Below are 25869 nucleotides of genomic sequence, written 5' to 3'. Positions count from 1 at the left end.
CTTGTATATAAAGGGCAGTATTATAGTAGTTATATTCTTGTACATAGGGGGCTGTATTATAGTAGTTATATTCTTGTACATAGGGGCAGTATTATAGTAGTTATATTCTTGTATATAGGGGCAGTATTATAGTAGTTATACTCTTGTATATAAAGGGCAGTATTATAGTAGTTATATTCTTGTATATAGGGGTAGTATTATAGTAGTTATAGTCTTGTATATAGGGGCAGTATTATAGTAGTTCTATTCTTGTACATAGGGGCAGTATTATAGTAGTTCTATTCTTGTATATAGGAGGCAGTATTATAGTAGTTCTATTCTTGTATATAGGGGCAGTATTATAGTAGTTATATTCTTGCATATAGGGGGCAGTATTATAGTAGTTATATTCTTGTATATAGGAGGCAGTATTATAGTAGTTATATTCTTGTACATAGGGAGCAGTATTATAGTAGTTATATTCTTGTATATAGGAGGCAGTATTATAGTAGTTATATTCTTGTACATAGGGAGCAGTATTATAGTAGTTATATTCTTGTATATAGGGGCAGTATTATAGTAGTTATATTCTTGTATATAGGAGGCAGTATTATAGTAGTTATATTCTTGTACATAGGGAGCAGTATTATAGTAGTTATATTCTTGTACATAGGGGGCAGTATTATAGTAGTTATATTCTTGTACACAGGAGGCAGTATTATAGTAGTTGTATTCTTGTATATAGGGGGCAGTATTATAGTAGTTATATACTTGTATATAGTGGCAGTATTATAGTAGTTATATTCTTGTATATAGGGGCAGTATTATAGTAGTTATATTCTTGTATATAGGATCAGTATTATAGTAGTTATATTCTTGTATATAGGTGGCAGTATTATCGTAGTTACATTCTTGTATATAGGAGCAGTATTATAGTAGTTATATTCTTGTACATAGGGGGCAGTATTATAGTAGTTATATTCTTGTACATAGGGGCAGTATTATAGTAGTTATATTCTTGTATATAGGGGACAGTATTACAGTAGTTATATTCTTGTATATAGGGAGCAGTATTATAGTAGTTATATTCCTGTATATAGGGGGCAGTGTTATAGTAGTTATATTCTTGTACATAAGGGACAGAATTATAGTAGTTATATTCTTGTACATAGGGGGCAGTATTATAGTAGTTATATTCTTGTATATAGAGGCAGTATTATAGTAGTTATATTCTTGTATGTAGGAGCAGTATTATAGTAGTTATATTCTTGTATATAGGGGCAGTATTATAGTAGTTATATTCTTGTATATAGGGGGGCAGTATTATAGTAGTTATATTCTTGTATATAGGAGCAGTATTATAGTAGTTATATTCTTGTATATAGAGGCAGTATTATAGTAGTTATATTCTTGTATATAGAGGCAGTATTATAGTAGTTATATTCTTGTATATAGGAGCAGTATTATAGTAGTTATATTCTTGTATATAGGGGCAGTATTATAGTAGTTATATTCTTGTATATAGGGGGGCAGTATTATAGTAGTTATATTCTTGTATGTAGGGGGCAGTATTATAGTAGTTCTATTCTTGTACATAGGGGGCAGTATTATCGTAGTTATTTTCTTGTATATAGGGGTAGTATTATAGTAGTTCTATTCTTGTACATAGGGGCAGTATTATAGTAGTTATATTCTTGTATATAGGGGGCAGTATTATAGTAGTTATATTCTTGTACACAGGAGGCAGTATTATAGTAGTTGTATTCTTGTATATAGGGGGCAGTATTATAGTAGTTATATACTTGTATATAGTGGCAGTATTATAGTAGTTATATTCTTGTATATAGGATCAGTATTATAGTAGTTATATTCTTGTATATAGGATCAGTATTATAGTAGTTATATTCTTGTATATAGGTGGCAGTATTATCGTAGTTACATTCTTGTATATAGGAGCAGTATTATAGTAGTTATATTCTTGTATATAGGGGCAGTATTATAGTAGTTATATTCTTGTATATAGGGTCAGTATTATAGTAGTTATATTATTGTACATAGGGGGCAGTATTACAGTAGTTATATTCTTGTATATAGGGGACAGTATTACAGTAGTTATATTCTTGTATATAGGGAGCAGTATTATAGTAGTTATATTCTTGTATATAGGGGGCAGTATTATAGTAGTTATATTCTTGTATATAGGGGGCAGTATTGTAATAGTTATATTCTTGTATATAGGAGGCAGTATTATAGTAGTTATATTCTTGTATATATGGGGCAGTATTATAGTAGTTATATTATTGTATATAGGGGCAGTATTATAGTAGTTATATTCTTGTATATAGGAGGCAGTATTATAGTAGTTATATTCTTGTATATAGGAGCAGTATTATAGTAGTTATATTCTTGTATATAGGAGCAGTATTATAGTAGTTATATTCTTGTATATAGGAGCAGTATTATAGTAGTTATATTCTTATATATAGGGGCAGTATTATAGTAGTTATATTCTTGTATATAGGGGCAGTATTATAGTAGTTATATTCTTGTATATAGGGGGCAGTATTATAGTAGTTATATTCTTGTATATAGGGGGCAGTATTATAGTAGTTATATTCTTGTATATAGGAGGCAGTATTATAGTAGTTATATTCTTGTATATAGGAGCAGTATTATAGTAGTTATATTCTTGTATATAGGGGGCAGTATTATAGTAGTTATATTCTTGTATATAGGGGGCAGTATTATAGTAGTTATATTCTTGTACATAGGGGGCAGTATTATAGTAGTTATATTCTTGGACATAGGGGGTAGTATTTTAGTAGTTATATACTTGTCCATGCAGTCTGCTTTGTTCCCGTCAGGCTACATTTCCCTGGGTGCACCCACAACTGCAGAAAAGGTGAAGGGGGCACAGAAAAACATTTTCCCCCCTTCTGCTCTACTATTTTTGGATAATTCCTGGATGGACAGAGGTTCATAGGAACGTGCATCTTACATATGACTCATATCGCTTCCACTCATCCCTGTCGCACTGATTTTCTGCAGCAGTTCACCATCCTGAATTCTATTCCCTGAACAAAAACATCACCTTGTCCTACATCCTGCCAACTGACCCAAATAACAGCAAAGACTAAAAATAGGCCGGCGTGTTTATCGCCATCATCTACCTCCAATCACAGGACGACCCCTGACAATGAACGGCTATATCATAACTTGGAAGAATTTCTTTACCTGTCGACGTCTAATAAAATACTTCTGGTCGCTTTGCTCAATATTTTAAATATGTTTATACTTTATTCATAAAGATGTACGTGAAGAGGAAATTAGGCTGTAAGCTCTTGAGTTTGGGACACATAAGAAGCAATAATTACAGAATTTTATTAAAAGGAGAATAATGGGGGGGGGGGGCAGCGGGAGCAACCTGCATCTCCATGCCCAGCCAGAGTTCCAGGGTGATTGCTGGAAGGTCCCGGTGGGGGGGGGGGGGGATATCAATCGGTTTGTATGATGCAGAACTTAAGAGTCTGCCATATTCTGCACATCTAAATTCACATTTTATGAGTCTCTTAGTTGTGCCCCTTTCGAGGTTGGAGTAAAACGGGTCTAAAACACAATAAATATGGCGCATGCCATGTACTCCATTTGTTGGCGCAATGAAGTAAATATCACCCATTATTTTCCAGTCATTGATTAATGGTATTACCCTCACGTGCTCAGGATTGGGACCACGTCTGGTAAACCACGATATGTATTTATTGCCTCACCTTGGGAATATCTTCAAGGTCATCAAACATAACAATGATTGGAGTTCGCGCTGAGTGCACGGACATACGCCTTACCTAACAATGTATCCCTGGATGTGAGCTCGGATGACCAAAGCCGCTCTCCTCAGCTCCTGATCCCGACTCTTCTCCAGACGTTGCTCCAGAGCCTCTTTGAGGAACACCTGTGGGTGAGCAAAGACACCCCCTATGTGAGGAGACGGGAGCCATAGGACAGGTAGGAATCGCAGCAGTGAGGTCTGGGAGACTCTGTACTAGGATTTTCCTTTCACCCTCTAGCACCAAGTAAAGTCTGGAGTCATGGGGAGGGGTTGAGCAGAGGAGGAGTAGGGGGTGATCTTCAGATATGAGTCAGTGAATTGAAGCTGGTCACTACTCAAACAAGATAAGGGCATGCCCCAGATTATATAGAATGGAATTGCAGAAAACACACAGATGTAGCAGAGTCGGTCAGGGGCAGCGTTGGCCAGGGGCAGCAGGGCAGCGTTTGTCAGGTGCCACCACTCATTAGGAGGTCACAGCATGTTTTCACTGCTTTTACCTACAGATGTAGCAGAGCTGAACTTCTTAAACTTACCACATTGGAGCTTCATTATTCCATTGTCACTAAAGATAATGTAGTAGGCTTATTTGCAGTCCTATGTAATAACCCGAATACAGGAGTTGTGCCTAATGACAAATTAAACTCTGAAACCAGGGACAGTCTCAGCTCTGTATCTTTGTAGCAGAGGGGAGTTTGTCATTTGGCACAACTCAATCTTATAATGTATCATCCCTTATTCTTTTACCAGACTGCATGTAAAGCTACTAAATTAGTTTAACTCCGAGATATTGTAGTGATTGAACATTGCAGTCCCAAAGAGTTAAAATGACAAACTCAGCTCTGCTACATCTGTATAGGACACACAGGATGGGAGGGACACTAGGACATAGGAATGCACACAGGATGGGGGGAAAAAAAAAGACACAGGATACAGAGATGGGTTTGCAAGAAGATCCACAGACCCATACAATGCAGAACCGTATAAGATGCACCAGAAAAAAAAAAAAGATAAAAAAGACAAAAAGCACCAAAGACCCCAAAAAGAGGACAAGCTCAGAAAATACAGGCGCAATGATCTCCAGACATACACACCAGGGGTAGAGTCACAAGTAGATGGCACTGCCCAGCAACACGCTCATTACCCTCCAAGTAGCATTTTGTTCTCTATAATGCACGAGAGACTGCAGCGGTTTTATTTGGTTAAAAAAAATATGACAAAGTATCTGCCCCCTCCTTGTGCTCCCGGCTTCCTTCCAGAAGTTGTTCCTTCCGTTCACAAACAATCGACGGGAGAAAAAGCACATGGAGCAGAGTCAATGAGTTGGCTGGAAGTATGTATGCTATATAGTGCAATGTGGGGAGGGGGGGGGGGGGCTCCCATCTCAAACATAACCAGAACATGACATGGGGCGTTTAATGAAACAGTCACCATGTAATGGGGTGAACCTAATGTCTATCTTTCAATGGGCACCATGTAATGATTTATTTTGCCTGTGGTGGCGCTGCAGGGAAATTATACACTTGGTGGCACACACTACTGCTGATCGCTGGGGGTCCCTGCAGCGGGACCTGCTCTGATCAGCTTACAGTCAATAGACTCTTCTAATAAAAAGTGACTGTCCAAAGCAGAGAAGGTCTTTAGTTTGGTACCTGTGGCTGAGAGGGCGACTGTCATGGTCTTTAATGGGTTGACTGATCGGAAGTACAAAAAACTCCCCACGATCACTACTTCATATCACATAAAATACCGATGCCAAAATCATTGAGTAGCCGAATGCTTCCCACAACTATCCTCAGCAGCGTGAGATAAGGCTACACAGCGACTACCGCCATTTGACGAAGTGCATGGTGCCATTGAAATCCATTAAAGGGGTTGTCCCTCTAAAGAGATTTATCAGCTATCCTAGGGGTTAAATGTCTGATCGCTGGGGGCCCCACCGATCACTGAAACAGGTGTCCAGAGCCCTCCTTTCTCCACCCTGCACGACAGCAGGAACATTGAATGGAGCGGCAATTGAGCGTTCACGATGCCACGTTGAAAGTCAATAGGACTGACTGAGACGGCGGAGTACAGCGCTCGACTCTTTCCGTCGGCCCCATAGACATGGAACGGAGCAGCAGGCACATGCGTGACTTTCGCTCCATTCAAACACCTCAACTCTGCAGTCGTGCTGCGTGGATGTAGGGGGGAATCAGGACCCCTGTTCTTGTGATCGTTGGAGTCCCAGCAGTGGAGCCCCAGCGATCAGACATTTATTACCTACGATAGCTGATCAACGTATTTCGAGGGACCCCTTTAAATGCCATGTACACCTTTGAAATACATTTTTATTAAAAAGCAATTAACTCTCAGTGTGATTGGTGCAACTTTTTAATTACTTTTTATTTAAAATTATTTTTACTTTTTGGAGATACAGCTGCTTTGTATCCTGTATACAGAGCAGCTGTACGGCCTTGTTCACACAGCACTCAAAAAAACCGACGCGTAAACCTGTCAAAAACGATCGCATTTTTGTAAAGCGCTTTATGAAATACAGGCATTTTTGACACGTTTTTGTCGCGTAATTAGGACTCCCATTGACTATAGGAAGTAGGCACATTTTCGGGACGTTTTATGCGCCAAGAATTGACCTGACGCTTTTTTTTTTACACTACCCGTTTTTAAACACGCCTGCGTAAAAAAACACGTCGTATTTACTACAATGTGTTTTCCAATTGAGTTCAATGGAAAGCTTCAAGCATGCATTTTTGCCGCGTTTTTGGTGTGTATAACTTGTCAAAAACGTGCCAAATACACGCCGTGTGAACAAGGCCTATCTAGCACTGAAACCTGAATCTGTCAGTTCAGCGGGACTGACTGGTTCAGGGACAGTGGGTCCTGCGTGCCATCTGCTATCCATTACATCTAAGTTACAAACTTAGATGTGATCGATAACAGGTGGATCCTGCGTGTCAGACAAAGAACCCGCTGACACTGTACCCGTCAGTCCCGCTGAGCTGACGGATACAGGTTTCAGCGCTACATACAACTGCTCTGTATACAGGATACAAAGCAGCTGTATCTCAAAAAGTTAAACATTTATTTTAATTTTAAAAAAAAGTATCGAGAGTTGAACCAAACCCACTGATTTTAAAAAGGTGCACAGCCTTTAAAGAGGTTTTTTTAATTCCATGTAAAAAGTTCTGCAACTTTCTAATATACTTTGTATTTAATTTCTCATCATTTTTAAATCTCTCCTTAAAATTTCTGTTTACCTCTAGAAGACTGAAAATATTTTAGGACCATAGCCAGCTCACACAGCTGAGGGTTCGCTACAATTGTATCCAGTCTAGACAATCCTCTGTCAGTAAAACAGTCTGTACTTCAGGCTGATACATTTTACCTGCACTGATACTTTGTATCAGGACAGGAGAGCGATTTGTGCTGCTGATATATTTAGCTCAGGTTGACAAGACTGGATACAATTTTAACAAACCCTCAGCTGTGAGAAGCATTCTGTCTGTACAGGTTTTGAGCCTCTGGTCAGAACACCATCATTGACATCAAGCAGAGATCTTGAAAACGGTGAGAAATGTAAAAATTGGTATATTAGAAAAGTTACAGAACTTTCCACTCTACGATTATTCCGCTTTGTTGATGTGAACCGGAGATATATAGCGGAGCTGCAGGCCACGCGATAATTACAGGGAATCGGGGCTTTACGTAGGATGGACACTGCACAACAAGGGTTAAGATTAATATTAACTGCAATAACACTTCTCGACTGTCAAAAGAACACGTCCCATTCAAAGCTCAAATACGAACACACAAAAGGCGCAGCCCGTGACCTTGAGAAGACAAAGAGCGCTTTCTGTGCAGCATGCCCGAGGCAACGAGCTCCAGATCCCATCCACAATAACCCACTGTAACTACTCCGGCATCCACCAGCTCCCGACTTGTGCCACCCAACTGGGGCAAGCTCCATGTGACTCCCCGACGACTTTTTCTTTGACATATCTCCGCTTGATGTCACCTCATCCATGACCCACACATACCCCCCGTACCTCCCTCGCCCACTGCCTCATACCGCAGGGTGGAGCCCCCGCTGTCACAGGGCAAACACATCAGTCATGGCGGTTTATTACATGACCCTCAGCGCAGAAACAATACTTATTTCATAACACGCAGAATATTTAATAGGACTTGATCAGAAAAGAATTTGCCGCCCTATAAAAAATCCTTTTCTCTTATAGGAAGAATACGATTTCCTATCTGCCCGTCGGCTCCGCAAAAGTTTTATCTATAGCCGCAGACCATGCGCTTTGTAAGGAGAGGAGATGTAGACCGTGCCGAAGGACAATTCTACAAAAGCTGAACTTGTATTTTAAAGGCAATGTCCACCTTTGAACACCCTCTTTTTTCTTTTTTTATCTAAAAAGTTTCACAATTCTATGCTGTTTAATTTCTTAATCCATTTTTGTGGTCAGCGCTTTATTTTTCTAGCAGAATTCTCCAAATCCTCTACATAACAATTTTGCTAAAAGATAAAATTCTAGCTGCCTGCAGCCACCACTAGAGGGAGCTTACTGCATACATTTATACTTATAAGTTAATAAGACAGTATGCAGTAAGTTCATATGCTCCCCCTAGTGGTGGCTGTGGGGAGCTACAATTTTATCATTTAACTATGTTTATGCAGGGGATTTGGAGTTCAGTATAAAAAGAAAATGATGCGGTGTCTGTTATAAAGATATATTAAAGAAGTTATTCAGCACAGAATGCTGGACCTTAAAATGACATGATGATAAAAAGTGGAGATTCACAATTTCATTTGATTTAATTAATTATATCTAAATAGCTTTATAGGGGGTTCGAGCTCCGTTTTTCTGTTATAAAGCTCCAAATCCCTAATAGTGTTTATGGATAGGAGTAGTGTAAAGCAAACAACCCCTTTAAAATGATAATATTTATGGCTGTATGCACCCGCCACTAGAGGGAGCTCACTGCATATAGATTTATACAGCTCCCATTGAATTCAAATGAGAAGCCCGCATTTAATGAGCTCCCTCTAGTGGTGGCTGCAGATATAACACCTCCAATTACTCTTGGCTTTCATACCTTCGTTTTTCCAAGCTGCCATTCTTTCTTGGAGTCATCAAAGGTCTTCAGGAAAGCTGCACATTTCCCCCGATCATCATCTGTACTGGAAATATTCTTCAGAAGCATCTTATACCTGCATGCAGATAACTAAGCGTCAGAATTCCTCAACATCATAAATTCCAAATCTGTCCAGAAAATATTTTTATTACAATGCCCAAGTCTGCCTGGTAATGCCACAGCGAGGCGACCAATGCAAAGATGCCATAGAGCGCCAGTCACACTAATGATACTATAGCTGTAGTATCTCTATATATCCACAGGGGCATTATTATATGATGAACGTCCTGACATTTTCGAATATACTTTGCATCTTCACTCCTTACCATCTTTAATATCTCCGCTTGCGGTCAGTGAATGGGAGCATTATTGTCAGTTTGTACGGATACTCAGCAGTAAAGCTCAATGTGACCCTTAAATTATTCTGATGCACTCACCTACTCATGAAGTCTGGGTACTGCCTACGTACGGGATACCCGGCTCTCCTGATTTTCACCGTCTCCAACATTCCAGAGTAGCGCAGCTGATTTAGGACGACGTCCGGGCTGAACTTATCCGGCAGCTAAAAGAAATTTAAAAAATAATACTGATTAAGTAGTGACCATAGGGGTAAAATCATTTAAAAAAAGGTGTTCTGGTTTTAGGTTAATAAATCTCTGAAAAGTTCTGCAACTTTCTAATATATGTTGTGTTTTAATTTCTCACCATTTTTAAAGATCTCTGCTTGCTGTCAGTGAATAGGCTGAAAATCTAATAAATCAAATACTTCTCACAGATGAGAGTTTGTTACAATTGTATCTAGACAAAACCATAGCATCAGCAGCACAAATCTTTCACCAATTCTGATTGTTTACTCAAATGTATCAGTGAAGGTAAAATGTATCAGTTTGTAGTCCAGACTGTTTAACTCAGAATCTAGACTGGATACAAATGTAACAAACTCTCAGCGATGCAGGAATAACATTGGATTGTTACCACTTATAAAAGGACCAATTCCATTAATAAGTTATTAAAGGGGTATTTTGGTTTAAAAATAAAATATATATTATATATATATAGGCAATGTTCCAATATGCTTTCTGTATCAATTCATCATGGTTTTAAAGATCTCTGCTTGCTTCATGGTCTACTTAACAGTAGATAAAAATCTGTCCTGGTCATGTGATGGACACACAGGTGCACAGTTCGTTACAGTAAAGTTAGCAGAGCACTGTATTGTAAGGAGCAGTGCACCTGCGTGTCCATCACATGACCAGGACAGATGTGTGTCCACCGGAATAAACAATTAAGGTTACTTCTGAATGACAGCAAGCAGAGATCTTGAAAACAGTGAGGAATTGATACTTTGTTACATTTATATTAAATTAATAATTTATTTGCTGAAACTGGAATATTCCTTTAAAGAACGGTTATTTACAAAATTCTCTACTATAATCTTTCACAAGAGATTCATTTTACAAACGAGTCCAATTCACTTCGGCACAACATAAATCGACGTGTAATCAGACAGAGGATAAATGAATGTTAACATGGGGGTAGTAGTCCATGGGCAACCACCTCTTCATTCATAACATTAGTATCGGATTCTTCAAGAAAATGGAATAGGAAAGGTGACACTAATGACACACGGCATTTCTCACCTTCTCGGTATTGGGTTTTATGCAACGGATGAAGAAGGGGTTTGAGGTGTTGAGCATCGCCATGAGAGAATGGAGGGATTCCTAGAAGAATATAAGAAAACAGCATCACCACCGACGACGATACCAAGAGAAGCCAAAATATAAAAAGCACAGCACAAATCTAATACAAGGAGCAATCTAGCTCCCTCTAGTGGTGGCTGCAGGTAGCCAGAATATATTTATTTAAAGGGGTTTGCCCACAGGATATGCCATAAATATTAGATAGGTGCACCTTTGGGAAACTTAGAACAGGGTTTGGGGGGCCCCGTTCTACAGATAGGTGCGACCCGCGAACGTCTCTGATGGGCAAACCCCTTTAACGCTTTGGCCCACATTTATGAAAGTGACATCATTTTTTGCCAATGTTCAAGTCAAAGCTCATTGGGGCACGCTATCTGATAAATTTGGCGCATCTTGCTAGACATTTAAAACACTTTTCTCTTCCTTATACCACCTCCATGTGTTAAAAAAAATGTGGCACTTTGGTGCATTTTAAGCCAAGTCCCCTTTTCTAGTCACTTTAAAGTGGTCTTGTGAGGCGCAAAAAGGGTCTAAAACACACAATAAATCTACCGCAAGGCACGTACAACGGATTTTTTCGGCAATTTAAGCCAGAATTCGGGCGCATTTAGCTTCGTAAATCTCTGCCATTTCGCACCGGCTGAAATGACTCCACTTTCTATGCCAGGGCCCGTGTGTGGAGCAAAGATGCAATTTTTTTTTTTTAAAAAGCCGCATGTTAGAAAGGTGGCTATTGGCCAAGCAGTAAGCCCACGTTTTATTTTACTTTTGGAAATTGTCGTGCATGGCGCACTGCACTTACTCTGAACTGGGAACTGACTGTTGGCTTCTTCCTCAGTGTCCCCATCTTCAATGTTTCCTCTCCGCATCTGCTGGAGACTTTTTCGAATAGGTCATAGATAAAATCCAACCTAAATAATGAAGAAATAGGTGTGTGAGTTCTGTGTCGAACATGGGTCAGGTACCTAGGCGGGTACACGGTGCAGATATTTCAACAATCGTACCGGCTGTCTCTTAACATGTTCAAAACGTCGTCACGGAACGTGTCCCGGTTTTTCTCCAGGAAGCCCTTAACATCATACATGACCTAAAGGGCGAGCAAAAACAAAGGATAAGACCACAGTCAGCCTCACCCATGCATAAACATAGTCAGCCGCACCCATGCATCAACATAGTCAGCCGCACCCATGCATCAACATAGTCAGCCGCAGCCGTGTAGCACCACAGGTAGCCGCACCCATGCATCAACATAGTGAGCCGCACCCATGCATCAACATAGTCAGCCGCACCCATGCATCAACATAGTCAGCCGCACCCATGCATCAACATAGTCAGCCGCACCCATGCATCAACATAGTCAGCCGCACCCATGCATCAACATAGTCAGCCGCACCCATGCATCAACATAGTCAGCCGCACCCATGCATCAACATAGTCAGCCGCACCCATGCATCAACATAGTCAGCCGCACCCATGCATCAACATAGTCAGCCACACCCATGCATCAACATAGTCAGCCACACCCATGCATCAACATAGTCAGCCGCGGCCGTGTAGCACCACAGGCAGCCACACCCATGCATCAACATAGTGAGCCGAACCCATGCAGCACCACCAGGAGGCTCACCCGCACAGCACCAGGAATGTAAATATTTCGTATTCTCACCTCGCCTGCATAGTGCTTGATGCCAAACTGGTTCTCAGTCACTCTTGGCTTCACATAATGCGGGTTGTTCTGTGACACAAACAGAAGATCTTTATTATATAGTAGCATACTTGCCAGCAGTCCCGATTATCAAGGGACTATTCTGTGAACCAGGGTCAAAAGGGTGGCATCTATGCTAATTTTCATTAAAGGGGGAGTTCCTGGGTGGTGACTGGGAGAACACACAATCTTCATGCAGATGTTGCACCGGTCGCAGTCAAAAACTTGGTCACAGTGCAGGAAGGCAGCAGAGCTGGCAGACACCACTAGGGGGAACTCTCAGCATCATCCCATGGATCTCAATAATAGATCTGTCTTCATTAAGCTCCCCCTAGTGGTGGCTGCAGAGACAGAACTTTAATCATCTGTCTATGAACTGGACTTGGAGCGCGGTAGCAAATCAAAAAAATTAAATAGAGCTCTGACTGCTATAAAAATATATTTAGACATTAATTAGTACAGGATGGGTACACGAAGAATATTACTGAAATAAATTACTGGAAAACATACAGGCAACAATGGCCAAATTATGTATCAATAAGTGTAAAGAGCACTTACAGCATGCTGGTTATGGAGCTTCTCTAGCAGGGTGAGGTCTGTACCTTTAGGAAAACGACTCTCCTCATTGATCAAAGCCAATAAACCGAGTTTCTATAGCCGTGTGGAATGATGGGAGAGAGAAGAATTTGTATCAATTATGGATGGCAGAAGAAGCAAGGACATTTCCTAATCTGCTATTGAAGTATTAAAATATATGGAAGTCCTGCCTAAATCTACTCCTCAGAAAAATGCTGCAATTACATCAGAATGATAGAATATGAAATGTAGCCATATGTATCAAAGCCTATGTACACCTTAGACATTTTTATTAAAAGATTTTCAATCAGTGTGATTGGTGCAACTTTCGAATTAAATGTTATAAAAAAAATTTTACTTTTTGAGATACAGCTGCTTTGTATCCTGTATACAGAGCAGCTGTATCTAGCGCTGAAACCTGTATCCGTCAGATCAGCGGGACTGACGGGTTCAGTGTCTGCGGGTCCTGCGTGTCTCTGACATGCAGGATGGAGCAGCTATCGCTCACATCTAAGTTCAGAGACACGGAGGACACGTTGACACCGAAACCCGTCAGTCCCACTGACACCCGAACCCGTCAGTCCCGCTGACCTGACGAATACAGGTTTCAGTGGAAGATACAGCTGCTCTGTATACAGTATACAAAACAGCTGTATCTCAAAAAGTAAAATTATTTTTTTATTAAAATGTAATTAGAACGTAGCACCGATCACACTGATACACATTTTTATTAAAATGAAAAAAGAAAAAAAAGTTTCCAAAAAGGTGTACATGGCCTTTAATGTATTGCTCTATTCATTCCATGAAGTTCTAAAACTTTTTTCATTAATGAGAAAACCTACCTTGGAAAATGTAGAAAAAAAAAATTCCCTTTAGTGAACATTAGAAGTGTGAAAACCGTCTTGTAATATCTGTCTTCTAGGCGGATATATGAGAACTTTAAGTTACAGGCCTAAAGCATGAGGCTGCACTACTGAGAGGTTCTGACGACATCATGTCCCCTTATGTTCTGGCAGGTGCAGCATGGTCATGGAGATCTGATCTTATGAAATTGCGTTCTGTGCCAGATTTAAGGAATTTTACTTTGTATTTTTAGCAAGGCCGAACTGTAACGTGGACCGAGAATCCCCAGTGGATTGCCGGGAAGATCCACACAGAATAGGTCTCACCTTTTCCACTAGATCCAAGCATTCTGCATTGTCCATCCAGTCAATAGCTTCCCAGTGTATGCCTTCCCTGCAACACAAACAGTCTTAACATAAATAGAATAAAAAATTCTGCAACTTTCTAATGAACTATATGTATTAATTTTCACCATTTTCAAGATCTCTGCTGGCTGTCAGTGAGTAGAAACATTCTTGTTCCCATACGGTGGCTAAAAACCCATCCTGACATAGTTGATCTTCCACACAGCTGAAGGTTTGTTACAATGTATCAGTCTAGGCAAACCTTTGTGTGCTAAACACAGCAACTGTCAGGGGGCCGCTCTGTATAAGTGGGGCACTTCCGGACGGCCGGAACTGGGTTGAAGAGGTAAAATGTTTGTGGAGTGGGTAGGAACACACACCTGATTGGTCAGTGCAGGTCAGTTGTCTCCTCCCCATGTTATAAATTGTCCACTCCTTTATGGGTCGTCCTCCGTTTTCCATTCTGTCCCGATTTCAGGCTGATGGCTCTTCTCTACACGCATGCATAACAAGCCCATCAACTATGTGAAATTCGGACTAGAACTGTATGGATTTTTTTTGTATATACACACACGAATGTTTCTGTTCACTGACAGCAAGCAGACATTTTCAAAATAATGCGAAATTGAAATAAAATATATGTCAAAGTTAGAGTTCATTATCCAGTAATTTGGCTTTCGTTATATAAAACCTGGAAACCCCCTATAGGAGGTTATGACAGAAATGTAGAGGGAAGATTCACCTTTGCAAACATTTTTAATTTCCAAAGCATCTAAAATAAAAAATAAATAAGCTATGTAAATAGTCTTAATTAAAAAGTTGCATCTACAGCTTCTATGCAGACCTATAGGTTTTCATGGTGAGGGCCCCTGCACACGGCCGTAGACAGTCGTCCTGCATTTGCGGGCCGTGATCCCATTATAAAGTATGGGAGCACGGTCCGTAAAATAAAAAAAACAGGACATGTCCTATTTTTTACAGAAGCTTTCTACGGCCCTGTCACCTTCCTGTAAATATACCGGAAGGTGTCTGTCGGACATAGAAATGAATGGGTTGATAATTACAGTCCGTAATTACGGATGAAATCTACGGTCGTGTGCATGGGGCCTATCAGACTACAAACAAACTCTGTGTAGTCAGATTCTGAAGCCATAATGACTTTTATTTGTCCCCCTGTACATTTGGCAGGTTAGCAATAAGTAAAGGGTAGAGGGAAGAGTATGACTGCAGGATCAGACTACACAGGGCTTGTTTGTAGTCTGTTACCATGGAGACAAATAGGTCTACATAGCTGTAGACACAAAATGAGAATTTTTTTAATTAAGTCTAGTAGCAATAAAACAAAGGGGAGAAAAAACACAGAACAACCAACAAAACATACACAGATTAGATTGCCCGGCTTAGATACCTGTTATATTCCAGCTGTTCCAGAGAAAATATGTGTTTGTTGAAATATTCCTGGAGCTTCTCATTGGCATAATTAATATTAAACTGCTCAAACCGGTTCACCTGGAAAACAACAGAACAACAAGGCGTCCGAAGAAGCGCGTTATGGTCAGAATTCTTGAGATTCACGCAAATCGCCCACAACTTTTCCCTCATTGAAAAGGCTCAAAAACAGCGAAACCCGATTGATCGTTTCCAGTGTAGCAGTGACTGGGCATGAAAGGTCACCCTCCGATAAAGGGGTTGCGTAAGATTAAGTAACATGGCTGCTTCCTTCCAGAAATAGCGCCAGTCTTGTTCAAGTGCTGTGTCCGGTATTGCAGCTCAACCATAGTGAAGAGAATGGGGCCGAGCTGCAATACCACACACAGCCTATGGACAAGAGTGGCGCTGTTTCGGGTAGAAAGCAGCCATTTTTTCTGAATTTTATACAAACTGGTACTTGGCTGTTTCTTCAACTCCTGTTAACTTTAATAGAGAGTAACTGCTCATGTGTGAATACTTCTCCAATGGAAATGGCATATTGATTGTATACATCACACATGTATAATCTGTGGGGACCTATCATGGGAACACACACACACACACACACACACACACACACACACACACACACACACACACACACACACTCAAAGTGAATTACCTGGAAATTTTCAAATCCAAAAATATCTAATATCCCGATAGACTTGAAATTTTCTTTTCCTCGGATACGAACGTTTATTTTTCCCAGCAGCCAGGAGAAACACTGAGCATAGAGCGCCATCGCCAAAGAGTCCCGGGAGTCTACAGCCTGAAGAAGGGCAGAAGAACATTCATTTCTAAATCCTATAGAATTGAACAATATGTAACGCAATGTCTGGGCCACAGTGATGTTACAGCCATAGCATTGTGAGGTTTTGTGGCTTCACCATCCAAATCACTGCCACCAGGGTCAGATTAAAGTTGGTGGAGGCCCCTGGGCAAAATATTTGTGTGGGCTCCAACCCACATCTGGGACCTGGACCCACCCGACGACCTATAGGAGAGACGACCACACAACATGGCCCTCTCCACCGGCGTCTATGGGAGATATTGAGACAGCGAGACACTCACATGCATGGCCACATCTCCACTTCTCGGCTGGATAGGATTATTAAAAAAATATCAGTGAGGGTAATTGTTGGAGGCCCCGGGATGTGCCCGCCGCACCAAATGTGACTTTACTTTTGATTCCATTTCTTAGCAGGTAAAAGACCAAGCACGTGTCTGTAAATTTTCATTTTGGCAGCAATGCTATGTAATTTTTGTGTAATGCTGCCGCCATCTAGTGGCCAAACTAAATAGTGTTTAAAAATGTCCCGGTGTGTGTTATGCAGATAGCACCTGTGGTCACATGACAAGGATATGCATGTCCTTAAGTTTTGGTGATACTGAAGAGGATGTTGGTAGGATGTGGTGGTGCTCCCCTGGCGTTGGGAAGGTGTGTTGTCCCACCTCCACAGTATATGCTCTCCCTATATTCCGACCACTACACAAGGTTACATCACTAGGGACCAATGGCAGGGGACAGGAGAAGAAACTATTCCCAACCTCAGTCAGGGAGGGGTACAAGCTCCCACACCGCCACAAGGGTGACATGTCTGATTGACAAAAGAATTCTCACCTGCTCTATTGTCAGAGGAGAACTGATCTCTTCCCCCCTCAAAATCATGGATCTCTGGGTGAGAACCTCTGAAAGCTGGAATGAATCCAATCCCAAGAGATCAGCCACGTCATTCAAAACTGAGGGAGAAACAAAAAAGAAATATTGAAACAACTTCATATCCTAAACCTAAAGTCTGAATTCAACTGCACACCATTTGGAGAGAATTCAATCTATTGTTCCCAGTTATCAGCCATTTTAGGGTGGGAGGGGCTGATTTTAGGTCAATTGACCATTTAAATAGCATCTGCGCGCAGCACATTATAGAGACGCAATCAACAGAGACGTATAAACTAGATCTCAGGGATCTACATATTCAGATCATTAATATCCCCACATATGGAAGTATTCAAGCCAGGGAGCATGTAGATATTGATGTATTTGTTGATTTGGAACCACACCAGGTCTCCATGACAACACTGCATCTGACAGATTCTGATGACATGTCTACTTCTGATTTATCAGTAGTGCAGCCTCAGGTTTTGGGCCTGTAACTTCAATTGATTATATCTCAGTATAGAAATAAGATATTAGAAAACGGTCTTCACATTTTTAATGCACTTTTAGGGGCCTTTTGTATCCAGACAACGGCAGTCATGCAATTATTGTGCAACTTTTTAACCCTTTGTCACCTTTGTTATTTTTTGGGAATTCCGTCGAGTACTGTCGCTTTAAACAAATTTAACACATTCACCAGTGTCTAATACTCCTATTCAAGTCACATTATAATGCTCGTCACCTGCTTTGGTTGTGATCTGAGCACCTCCTGCAGTCATGAACTCCATATTCCCCAGTTGCAGCGTGCCAGAAAGCAGCTTCCATACTTCCCGTATTTCTTCATCACTAAAATCCATCACTTGCAGCGCAGTCTGTGGCCAGAAATCAACAATTACTACATAAAAGCCACATACGTAACAGACATATAATCGACTTAGACAGAATCCTAAATTTTTTATGTAATTGCACTTTGAGAGGAGAATATTTTTCCATTTGAAGATTTTTCCATTTTCCATTTTGAAAGGAATTTAAAAAGCTCAGACGTTGCAATTTCCAGCCAATAAACCATAATCATCTGCAATAACATTGTACATGCAATCAATTAAAAAGATACATGACATTTTATTTTAGTCTTTGATGCAATGCATTGTGGGAAATCTCACATGTACATCTCCCACAATGCAGCGGGCCTTGAAACGGCAGAGTTTCCAGTTTTTGTTACACGGGCACTGGAGAGGGATTTGTGGTGGTGCAAACTGAGAGCTAACAGTAAACCAGCATCCTTCTCAATGCATCTTTGGATGTGAATGGAGTATAAAACAAGAAATAACGGATGATAATATAAAGTATAGAAGCTTCTATTCAATTACAATCAAGAGAAACGCTCGACCAATATAGTAAATTATTTTATATATTAAATAGTTAATGCAGTGATCTGGGAAGGGAGAGTAATGTATGGAGAAGCCGATTTATAAATCATTGCCTACATTTCTGATTAAGGACATTCAACTCACCAAAACTTTGTTATACATGTCTTTATCATGGAGTCCTTCAGCCGTCACACACCCCGAGGAGCTGAGATATTGATAGGAGGAAGGATCCGAGAGGGCGAGCGCTTCTGTAATCACAGGGTAGCAAGGAGCCAATCGTTACACAGCAGATATTAAAGAGGCTCTGTCACCAGATTTTGCAACCCCTATCTGCTATTGCAGCAGATAGGCGCTGCAATGTAGATTACAGTAACGTTTTTATTTTTAAAAAACGAGCATTTTTGGCCAAGTTATGACCATTTTTGTAATTATGCAAATGAGGCTTGCAAAAGTCCAAGTGGGTGTGTTTAAAAGTAAAAGTCCAAGTGGGCGTGTATTAGGTGCGTACATCGGGGCGTTTTTACTACTTTTACTAGCTGGGCGCTGTGAAGAGAAGTAACATCCTCTTCTCTTCAGAACGCCCAGCTTGTGACAGTGCAGATCTGTGACGTCACTCACAGGTCCTGCATCGTGACGGCCACATCGGCAGCAGAGGCTACAGTTGATTCTGCAGCAGCATCAGCGTTTGCAGGTAAGATCGACTTCCCTGCAAACGCTGATGCTGCTGCAGAATCAACTGTAGCCTCTGCTGCCGATGTGGCCGTCACGATGCAGGACCTGTGAGTGACGTCACAGATCTGCACTGTCACAAGCTGGGCGTTCTGAAGAGAAGAGGATGTTACTTCTCATCAGAGCGCCCAGCTAGTGAAAGTATTAAAAACGCCCCGATGTACGCACATAATACACACCCACTTGGACTTGTACTTTTAAACACACCCACTTGGACTTTTGCAAGCCTCATTTGCATAACTACAAAAATGGTCATAACTTGGCCAAAAATGCTCGTTTTTTTAAAATAAAAACGTTACTGTAATCTACATTGCAGCGCCTATCTGCTGCAATAGCAGATAGGGGTTGCAAAATCTGGTGACAGAGCCTCTTTAAAGGGAAACTACGGTAAAAAGCTGGAAGTCACAATATCATTTGCTGATGTTATGTATTAAAAGTTCTGCAACCTTCTAATACTTTAATGCGTTTCAATTTCTCACCATTTTCAAGATCTCTGAATAAAAGCAAGAATGTTCACATTTACTGACAAGCAGAGGCTAAAAACCTGTCCAGATGTCAAGGCCCTGTTCACATGGAGTATTTTGCAGGCAGATTTTGACCTGCCTGCACTTTGCCACAGCTGCGAAGAACGCTTTTTCTGCCTCCCATTGATTTCAATGGGAGGTCAGAGGCGGAACCGCAGCGAAAAAAGAACATGCTGCTTTTGTTCCCCCGCCAGCGGCTAAAAGCCACCTTGAAATCAATGGGAGGTGGTTTTGGACGTTTTTTTTGGCACCGATAGGTCTAATACTGTTCACAGCTGAGGGTTTGCTACAATTATATCCAATCTGGACAATCCTCTGTGAGCTAAAGACATCAGCAGCACAAACCTCTTTCCTATCCTGATAGTTTGTTATAATGTATCAGTGCAGTAAAATGTATCGGTCTGGATTGTCTAAATAAGTGCTCCCTAATCTGTGGCTTTCCAGCTGTTGCAAAACTACAACTCCCAGCATGCAATCAGGAAATTCTAGGAGTTGAAGATTTGCAATAGCTGGAGAGAGCAACAGGTTGGAGACCGCTGGTCTAGACCCTAGGTTCCCAACCTGTCATATGTGTACCCAGCGGGTACATGCCATGTCTCTAGGGGGTGCTACTACTCACAATGTGCATGTCTCTAGGGGGTACTACTACTCACAATGTGCTCATGCTGTGCTTCTAATAGGCGGCTCACTAAAAGATCATAGCCTTTAATGTAATTTATTTGAGTAGGTGGTACTTGCTTCAGGAACATTGAGAAACGCTGGATACAATTGTAGCCCACCTACAACTGTGGACAAATTAGGTCTGGGTATTAATAGTCTGTATGTTTCCATTTACTGACCACAATCAGAGATCCTGAAAATGGTGAGGAATTGAAACACAAATTATATTAGAAAGTTGCAGAACATTTAGAAAACAATAATTAACTTCTCGATTTAGCAAATAAAAATATTATAATTAGTAAGATATACTCTGGCTCTACCTCTTTCTTCTTTACTGGTCCCCGCAAGAAGGGCATAGAATATATGATAGTTCCTCTCTCCAGGGCTCTGACGTGTCACTCGGGTCTGTTAGTGGAAAAAAGAAAAAGAACCAAGATGGTAATAATGGTTCATGGTTTTACCTGCAAAAATGAGTCACCACCACAAAGCAGAAAAGTTTCCCTTGCAGATAGTGGGATACGCTTACCTTCTCCAATAGATCTGGAAAACCATCAGTTAAGGATTGTACACAATATCATCATCATCTAAAAACCTAATGACATCATTTATAGGGCATTCCACTTCTCTAAGTGCAATGTCAGAATCAGACACTAGGGGGCAATAATCACCTTTGTTATATCGTGCTACAGCCATTAGACTCATCACAGCAGATGTTATACAATTTATAAAATGTGTAAAAACCAGTGAAGTCATTAAAGACACCGTATAACTCATTCCTTTTGTATAATATATTGGAATATAATGTACAAATATTACATTTTTGATGATCGGGTTGCAAAATAGTCAGTCAGGTGTTGTGAGGTTAATGATTTGAAATGCTCCATATTACATAAAAATTTCAACATTTTAAAAAATCTGGCTTGTAAGCAATCTAACCAGACCACTGCCAATAGACCACTTAAATATTATAATGCTTCAGCCTATCTAAAAGAATAAAACCCGTATAATTCTGCCCCCTATGTATAAGGATATAACTACTATAATACTGCCCCTATGTACAAGAATATAACTACTATAATACTGCCCCCTATATACAAGAATATAACTACTATAATACTGCTCCTATATACAAGAATATAACTACTATAATACTGCTCCTATATACAAGAATATAACTACTATAATACTGCCTCCTATATACAAGAATATAACTACTATAATACTGCTTCTATGTACAAGAATATAACTACTATAATACTGCCCCCTATATACAAGAATATAACTACTATAATACTGCCCCCTATATACAAGAATATAACTACTATAATACTGCCCCCTATATACAAGAATATAACTACTATAATACTGCCCCTATATACAAGAATATAACTACTATAATACTGCCCCCTATATACAAGAATATAACTACTATAATACCGCCCCCTATATACAAGAATATAACTACTATAATACTGCCCCCTATATATAAGAATATAACTACTATAATACTGCTCCTATATACAAGAATATAACTACTATAATACTGGCCCCTATATACAAGAATATAAACTACTATAATACTGCTCCTATATACAAGAATATAACTACTATAATACTGCCCCTATACACAAGAATATAACTACTAGAATACTGCCCCCTATATACAAGAATATAACTACTATAATACTGCCCCCTATATACAAGAATATAACTACTATAATACTGCCTCCTATATACAAGAATATAACTACTATAATACTGCCCCCTATATACAAGAATATAACTACTATAATACTGCTCCTATGTACAAGAATATAACTACTATAATACTGCCCCTATATACAATAATATAACTACTATAATACTGCTCCTATATATAAGAATATAACTACTATAATACTGCTCCCTATATACAAGAATATAACTACTATAATACTGCTCCTATATACAAGAATATAACTACTATAATACTGCTCCTATATACAAGAATATAACTACTATAATACTGCCCCTATATACAAGAATATAACTACTATAATACTGCCTCCTATATACAAAAACACAACTAAAATATGGAGGTTGAGGATAGAGTTGATGTTTCAGATCTATGTGGAGTTGCTCTTAATATATTATGAGGATTACATTGCCGCTTTCCCTTCTGGACTAACAGCTGCCAGCCTCTTGCTTCTTTGGTCCCCAGTGTCTACTTCCATTTTCTTACTAGATGATTATTTTACATTGGTCTTATCCACAGCAGCAGCCAATCAATTCAATGCAAACCCATAAATACTGCATAAATCTACTCATTCTTTGAATAAGTTGTAAAGAGGCGGCTTAATTATTTGAAGCACTATGGTAAGAGGGCAGGTGATTATTAAAGGGGTGCTCTAGAGATGTATTTAGAAAACTTAGAGGATCTGTCAGCTCTTCTGTGTGGTGTAGCATAGAGGATCTGTCAGTTCTCCTGTGTGGTGTAGCATAGAGGATCTGTCAGCTCTCCTGTGTGGTGTAGCATAGAGGATCTGTCAGCTCTCCTGTGTGGTGTAGCATAGAGGATCTGTCAGCTCTCCTGTGTGGTGTAGCATAGAGGATCTGTCAGCTCTCCTGTGTGGTGTAGCATAGAGGATCTGTCAGCTCTCCTGTGTGGTGTAGCATAGAGGATCTGTCAGCTCTCCTGTGTGGTGTAGCATAGAGGATCTGTCAGCTCTCCTGTGTGGTGTAGCATAGAGGATCTGTCAGCTCTCCTGTGTGGTGTAGCATAGAGGATCTGTCAGCTCTCCTGTGTGGTGTAGCATAGAGGATCTGTCAGTTCTCCTGTGTGGTGTAGCATAGAGGATCTGTCAGTTCTCCTGTGTGGTGTAGCATAGAGGATCTGTCAGCTCTCCTGTGTGGTGTAGCATAGAGGATCTGTCAGCTCTCCTGTGTGGTGTAGCATAGAGGATCTGTCAGCTCTCCTGTGTGGTGTAGCATAGAGGATCTGTCAGCTCTCCTGTGTGGTGTAGTATAGAGGAGCTGACAGTTCTCCTTTGTGGTGTAGTATAGAGGAGCTCTCCTGTGTGGTGTAGTATAGAGGATCTGTCAGCTCTCCTGTGTGGTGTAGTATAGAGGATCTGTCAGCTCTTCTGTGTGGTGTAGTATAGAGGAGCTGTCAGTATTCCTGTGTGGTGTAGTATAGAGGAGTGGTCAGCTCTCCTGTGTGGTGTAGTATAGAGGAGTGGTCAGCTCTCCTGTGTGGTGTAGTATAGAGGAGCTCTCCTGTGTGGTGTAGTATAGAGGAGCTCTCCTGTGTGGTGTAGTATAGAGGAGCTCTCCTGTGTGGTGTAGTATAGAGGAGCTCTCCTGTGTGGTGTAGTATAGAGGAGCTCTCCTGTGTGGTGTAGTCTAGAGGAGCTCTCCTGTGTAGTGTAGTATAGAGGAGTGGTCAGCTCTCCTGTGTGGTGTAGTATAGAGGAGCTCTCCTGTGTGGTGTAGTATAGAGGAGCTCTCCTGTGTGGTGTAGTATAGAGGAGCTCTCCTGTGTGGTGTAGTATAGAGGAGCTCTCCTGTGTGGTGTAGTATAGAGGAGCTCTCCTGTGTGGTGTAGTCTAGAGGATCTGTCAGCTCTCCTGTGTGGTGTAGTATAGAGGATCTGTCAGCTCTCCTGTGTGGTGTAGTATAGAGGATCTGTCAGCTCTTCTGTGTGGTGTAGTATAGAGGAGCTGTCAGTATTCCTGTGTGGTGTAGTATAGAGGAGTGGTCAGCTCTCCTGTGTGGTGTAGTATAGAGGAGTGGTCAGCTCTCCTGTGTGGTGTAGTATAGAGGAGCTCTCCTGTGTGGTGTAGTATAGAGGAGCTCTCCTGTGTGGTGTAGTATAGAGGAGCTCTCCTGTGTGGTGTAGTATAGAGGAGCTCTCCTGTGTGGTGTAGTCTAGAGGATCTGTCAGCTCTCCTGTGTGGTGTAGTCTAGAGGATCTGTCAGCTCTCCTGTGTGGTATAGTATAGAGGATCTGTCAGCTCTCCTGTGTGGTATAGTATAGAGGACCTGTCAGCTCTCCTGTGTGGTGTAGTATAGAGGAGCTGTCAGCTCTCATGTGGGGTGTAGTATAGAGGAGCTGTCAGCTCTCCTGTGTGGTGTAGTATAGAGGATCTGTCAGCTCTCCTGTGTGGTGTAGTATAGAGGAGCTGTCAGTTCTCCTGTGTGGTGTAGTATAGAGGAGCTGTCAGCTCTCCTGTGTGGTGTAGTATAGAGGATCTGTCAGCTCTCGTGTGTGGTGTAGTATAGAGGATCTGTCAGCTCTCGTGTGTGGTGTAGTATAGAGGAGCTGTCAGCTCTCCTGTGTGGTGTAGTATAGAGGATCTGTCAGCTCTCGTGTGTGGTGTAGTATAGAGGAGCGGTCAGCTCTCCTGTGTGGTGTAGTATAGAGGAGCTGTCAGCTCTCGTGTGTGGTGTAGTATAGAGGATCTGTCAGCTCTCCTGTGTGGTGTAGTATAGAGGATCTGTCAGCTCTCGTGTGTGGTGTAGTATAGAGGCGCTGTCAGCTCTCCTGTGTGGTGTAGTATAGAGGAGCTGTCAGCTCTCCTGTGTGGTGTAGTTCCTGTTTTCCCGCTAAACACCTGATGATTACAGTAAAAGACACATCCAGATTCTACTAACGGTTTCCATTTCCTTAAAACAGAGGTAAATGCAGCTTCCTGTTCAGTGACTAAAACTGGTTCTATTTTTAAAGGTCTCACGAATATATCACATAACAGACGACACTTAAACGGAACTAGATCCTATTCTTATATTTATATATTTACTGTAGAATCAATGCCTGCACCATCAGAGCTTACAATCCACATCCCAGTCAGAAAACGCACGGATACACTAAGAATGAAAACACGTGTCCATAGGGGCGGTATTATAGTAGTTATATTCTTGTATATACGAGCAGTATTATAGTAGTTATATTCTTGTATATACGAGCAGTATTATAGTAGTTATATTCCTATTAATAGGGGGCAGTATTATAGTAGTTATATTCTTGTATATAGGGGCAGTATTATAGTAATTATATTCTTGTATATAGGGAGCAGTATTATAGTAGTTATATTCTTGTATATAGGGAGCAGTATTATATTAGTTATATTCTTGTATATAGAGGGCAGTATTATAGTAGTTATAGTCTTGTATATAGGGGCAGTATTATAGTAGTTATATTCTTGTACATAGGGGCAGTATTATAGTAGTTATATTCTTGTATATAGGAGGCAGTATTATAGTAGTTATATTCTTGTATATAGGGGGGCAGTATTACAGTAGTTATATTCTTGTATATAGGAGGCAGTATTATAGTAATTATATTCTTGTATATAGGGGGGCAGTATTA

At 40.6% G+C, this 25869-nt stretch overlaps 1 protein-coding gene across 1 annotated transcript in view; it reads right to left on the bottom strand.

The window, feature by feature from the left end:
• LOC142655268 (unconventional myosin-X-like) overlaps window positions 1–25869 on the bottom strand; it is a 90108-nt gene that overhangs the window by 22103 nt on the left and 42136 nt on the right. The window contains exons 7-22 of the mRNA XM_075829191.1: window positions 21049–21062; window positions 20843–20927; window positions 18754–18857; window positions 17982–18111; window positions 17204–17322; window positions 16205–16351; window positions 15521–15621; window positions 14095–14161; window positions 12908–13000; window positions 12311–12379; window positions 11649–11731; window positions 11447–11555; window positions 10585–10665; window positions 9382–9506; window positions 8906–9020; window positions 3822–3928 (exon numbers count right to left, since the gene is read on the bottom strand). Of these exons, the coding sequence (XP_075685306.1) occupies window positions 3822–3928; window positions 8906–9020; window positions 9382–9506; window positions 10585–10665; window positions 11447–11555; window positions 11649–11731; window positions 12311–12379; window positions 12908–13000; window positions 14095–14161; window positions 15521–15621; window positions 16205–16351; window positions 17204–17322; window positions 17982–18111; window positions 18754–18857; window positions 20843–20927; window positions 21049–21062 (1549 nt within the window). The remainder of the gene's footprint in view (window positions 1–3821; window positions 3929–8905; window positions 9021–9381; window positions 9507–10584; window positions 10666–11446; window positions 11556–11648; window positions 11732–12310; window positions 12380–12907; window positions 13001–14094; window positions 14162–15520; window positions 15622–16204; window positions 16352–17203; window positions 17323–17981; window positions 18112–18753; window positions 18858–20842; window positions 20928–21048; window positions 21063–25869) is intronic.

The sequence above is a fragment of the Rhinoderma darwinii genome, chromosome 6 (assembly GCF_050947455.1).
Source record: "Rhinoderma darwinii isolate aRhiDar2 chromosome 6, aRhiDar2.hap1, whole genome shotgun sequence".
Lineage (NCBI taxonomy): Eukaryota > Metazoa > Chordata > Amphibia > Anura > Rhinodermatidae > Rhinoderma > Rhinoderma darwinii.
Note: the sequence above shows the minus strand (reverse complement) of the source record. Positions and strands in the feature narration are given on the sequence as shown.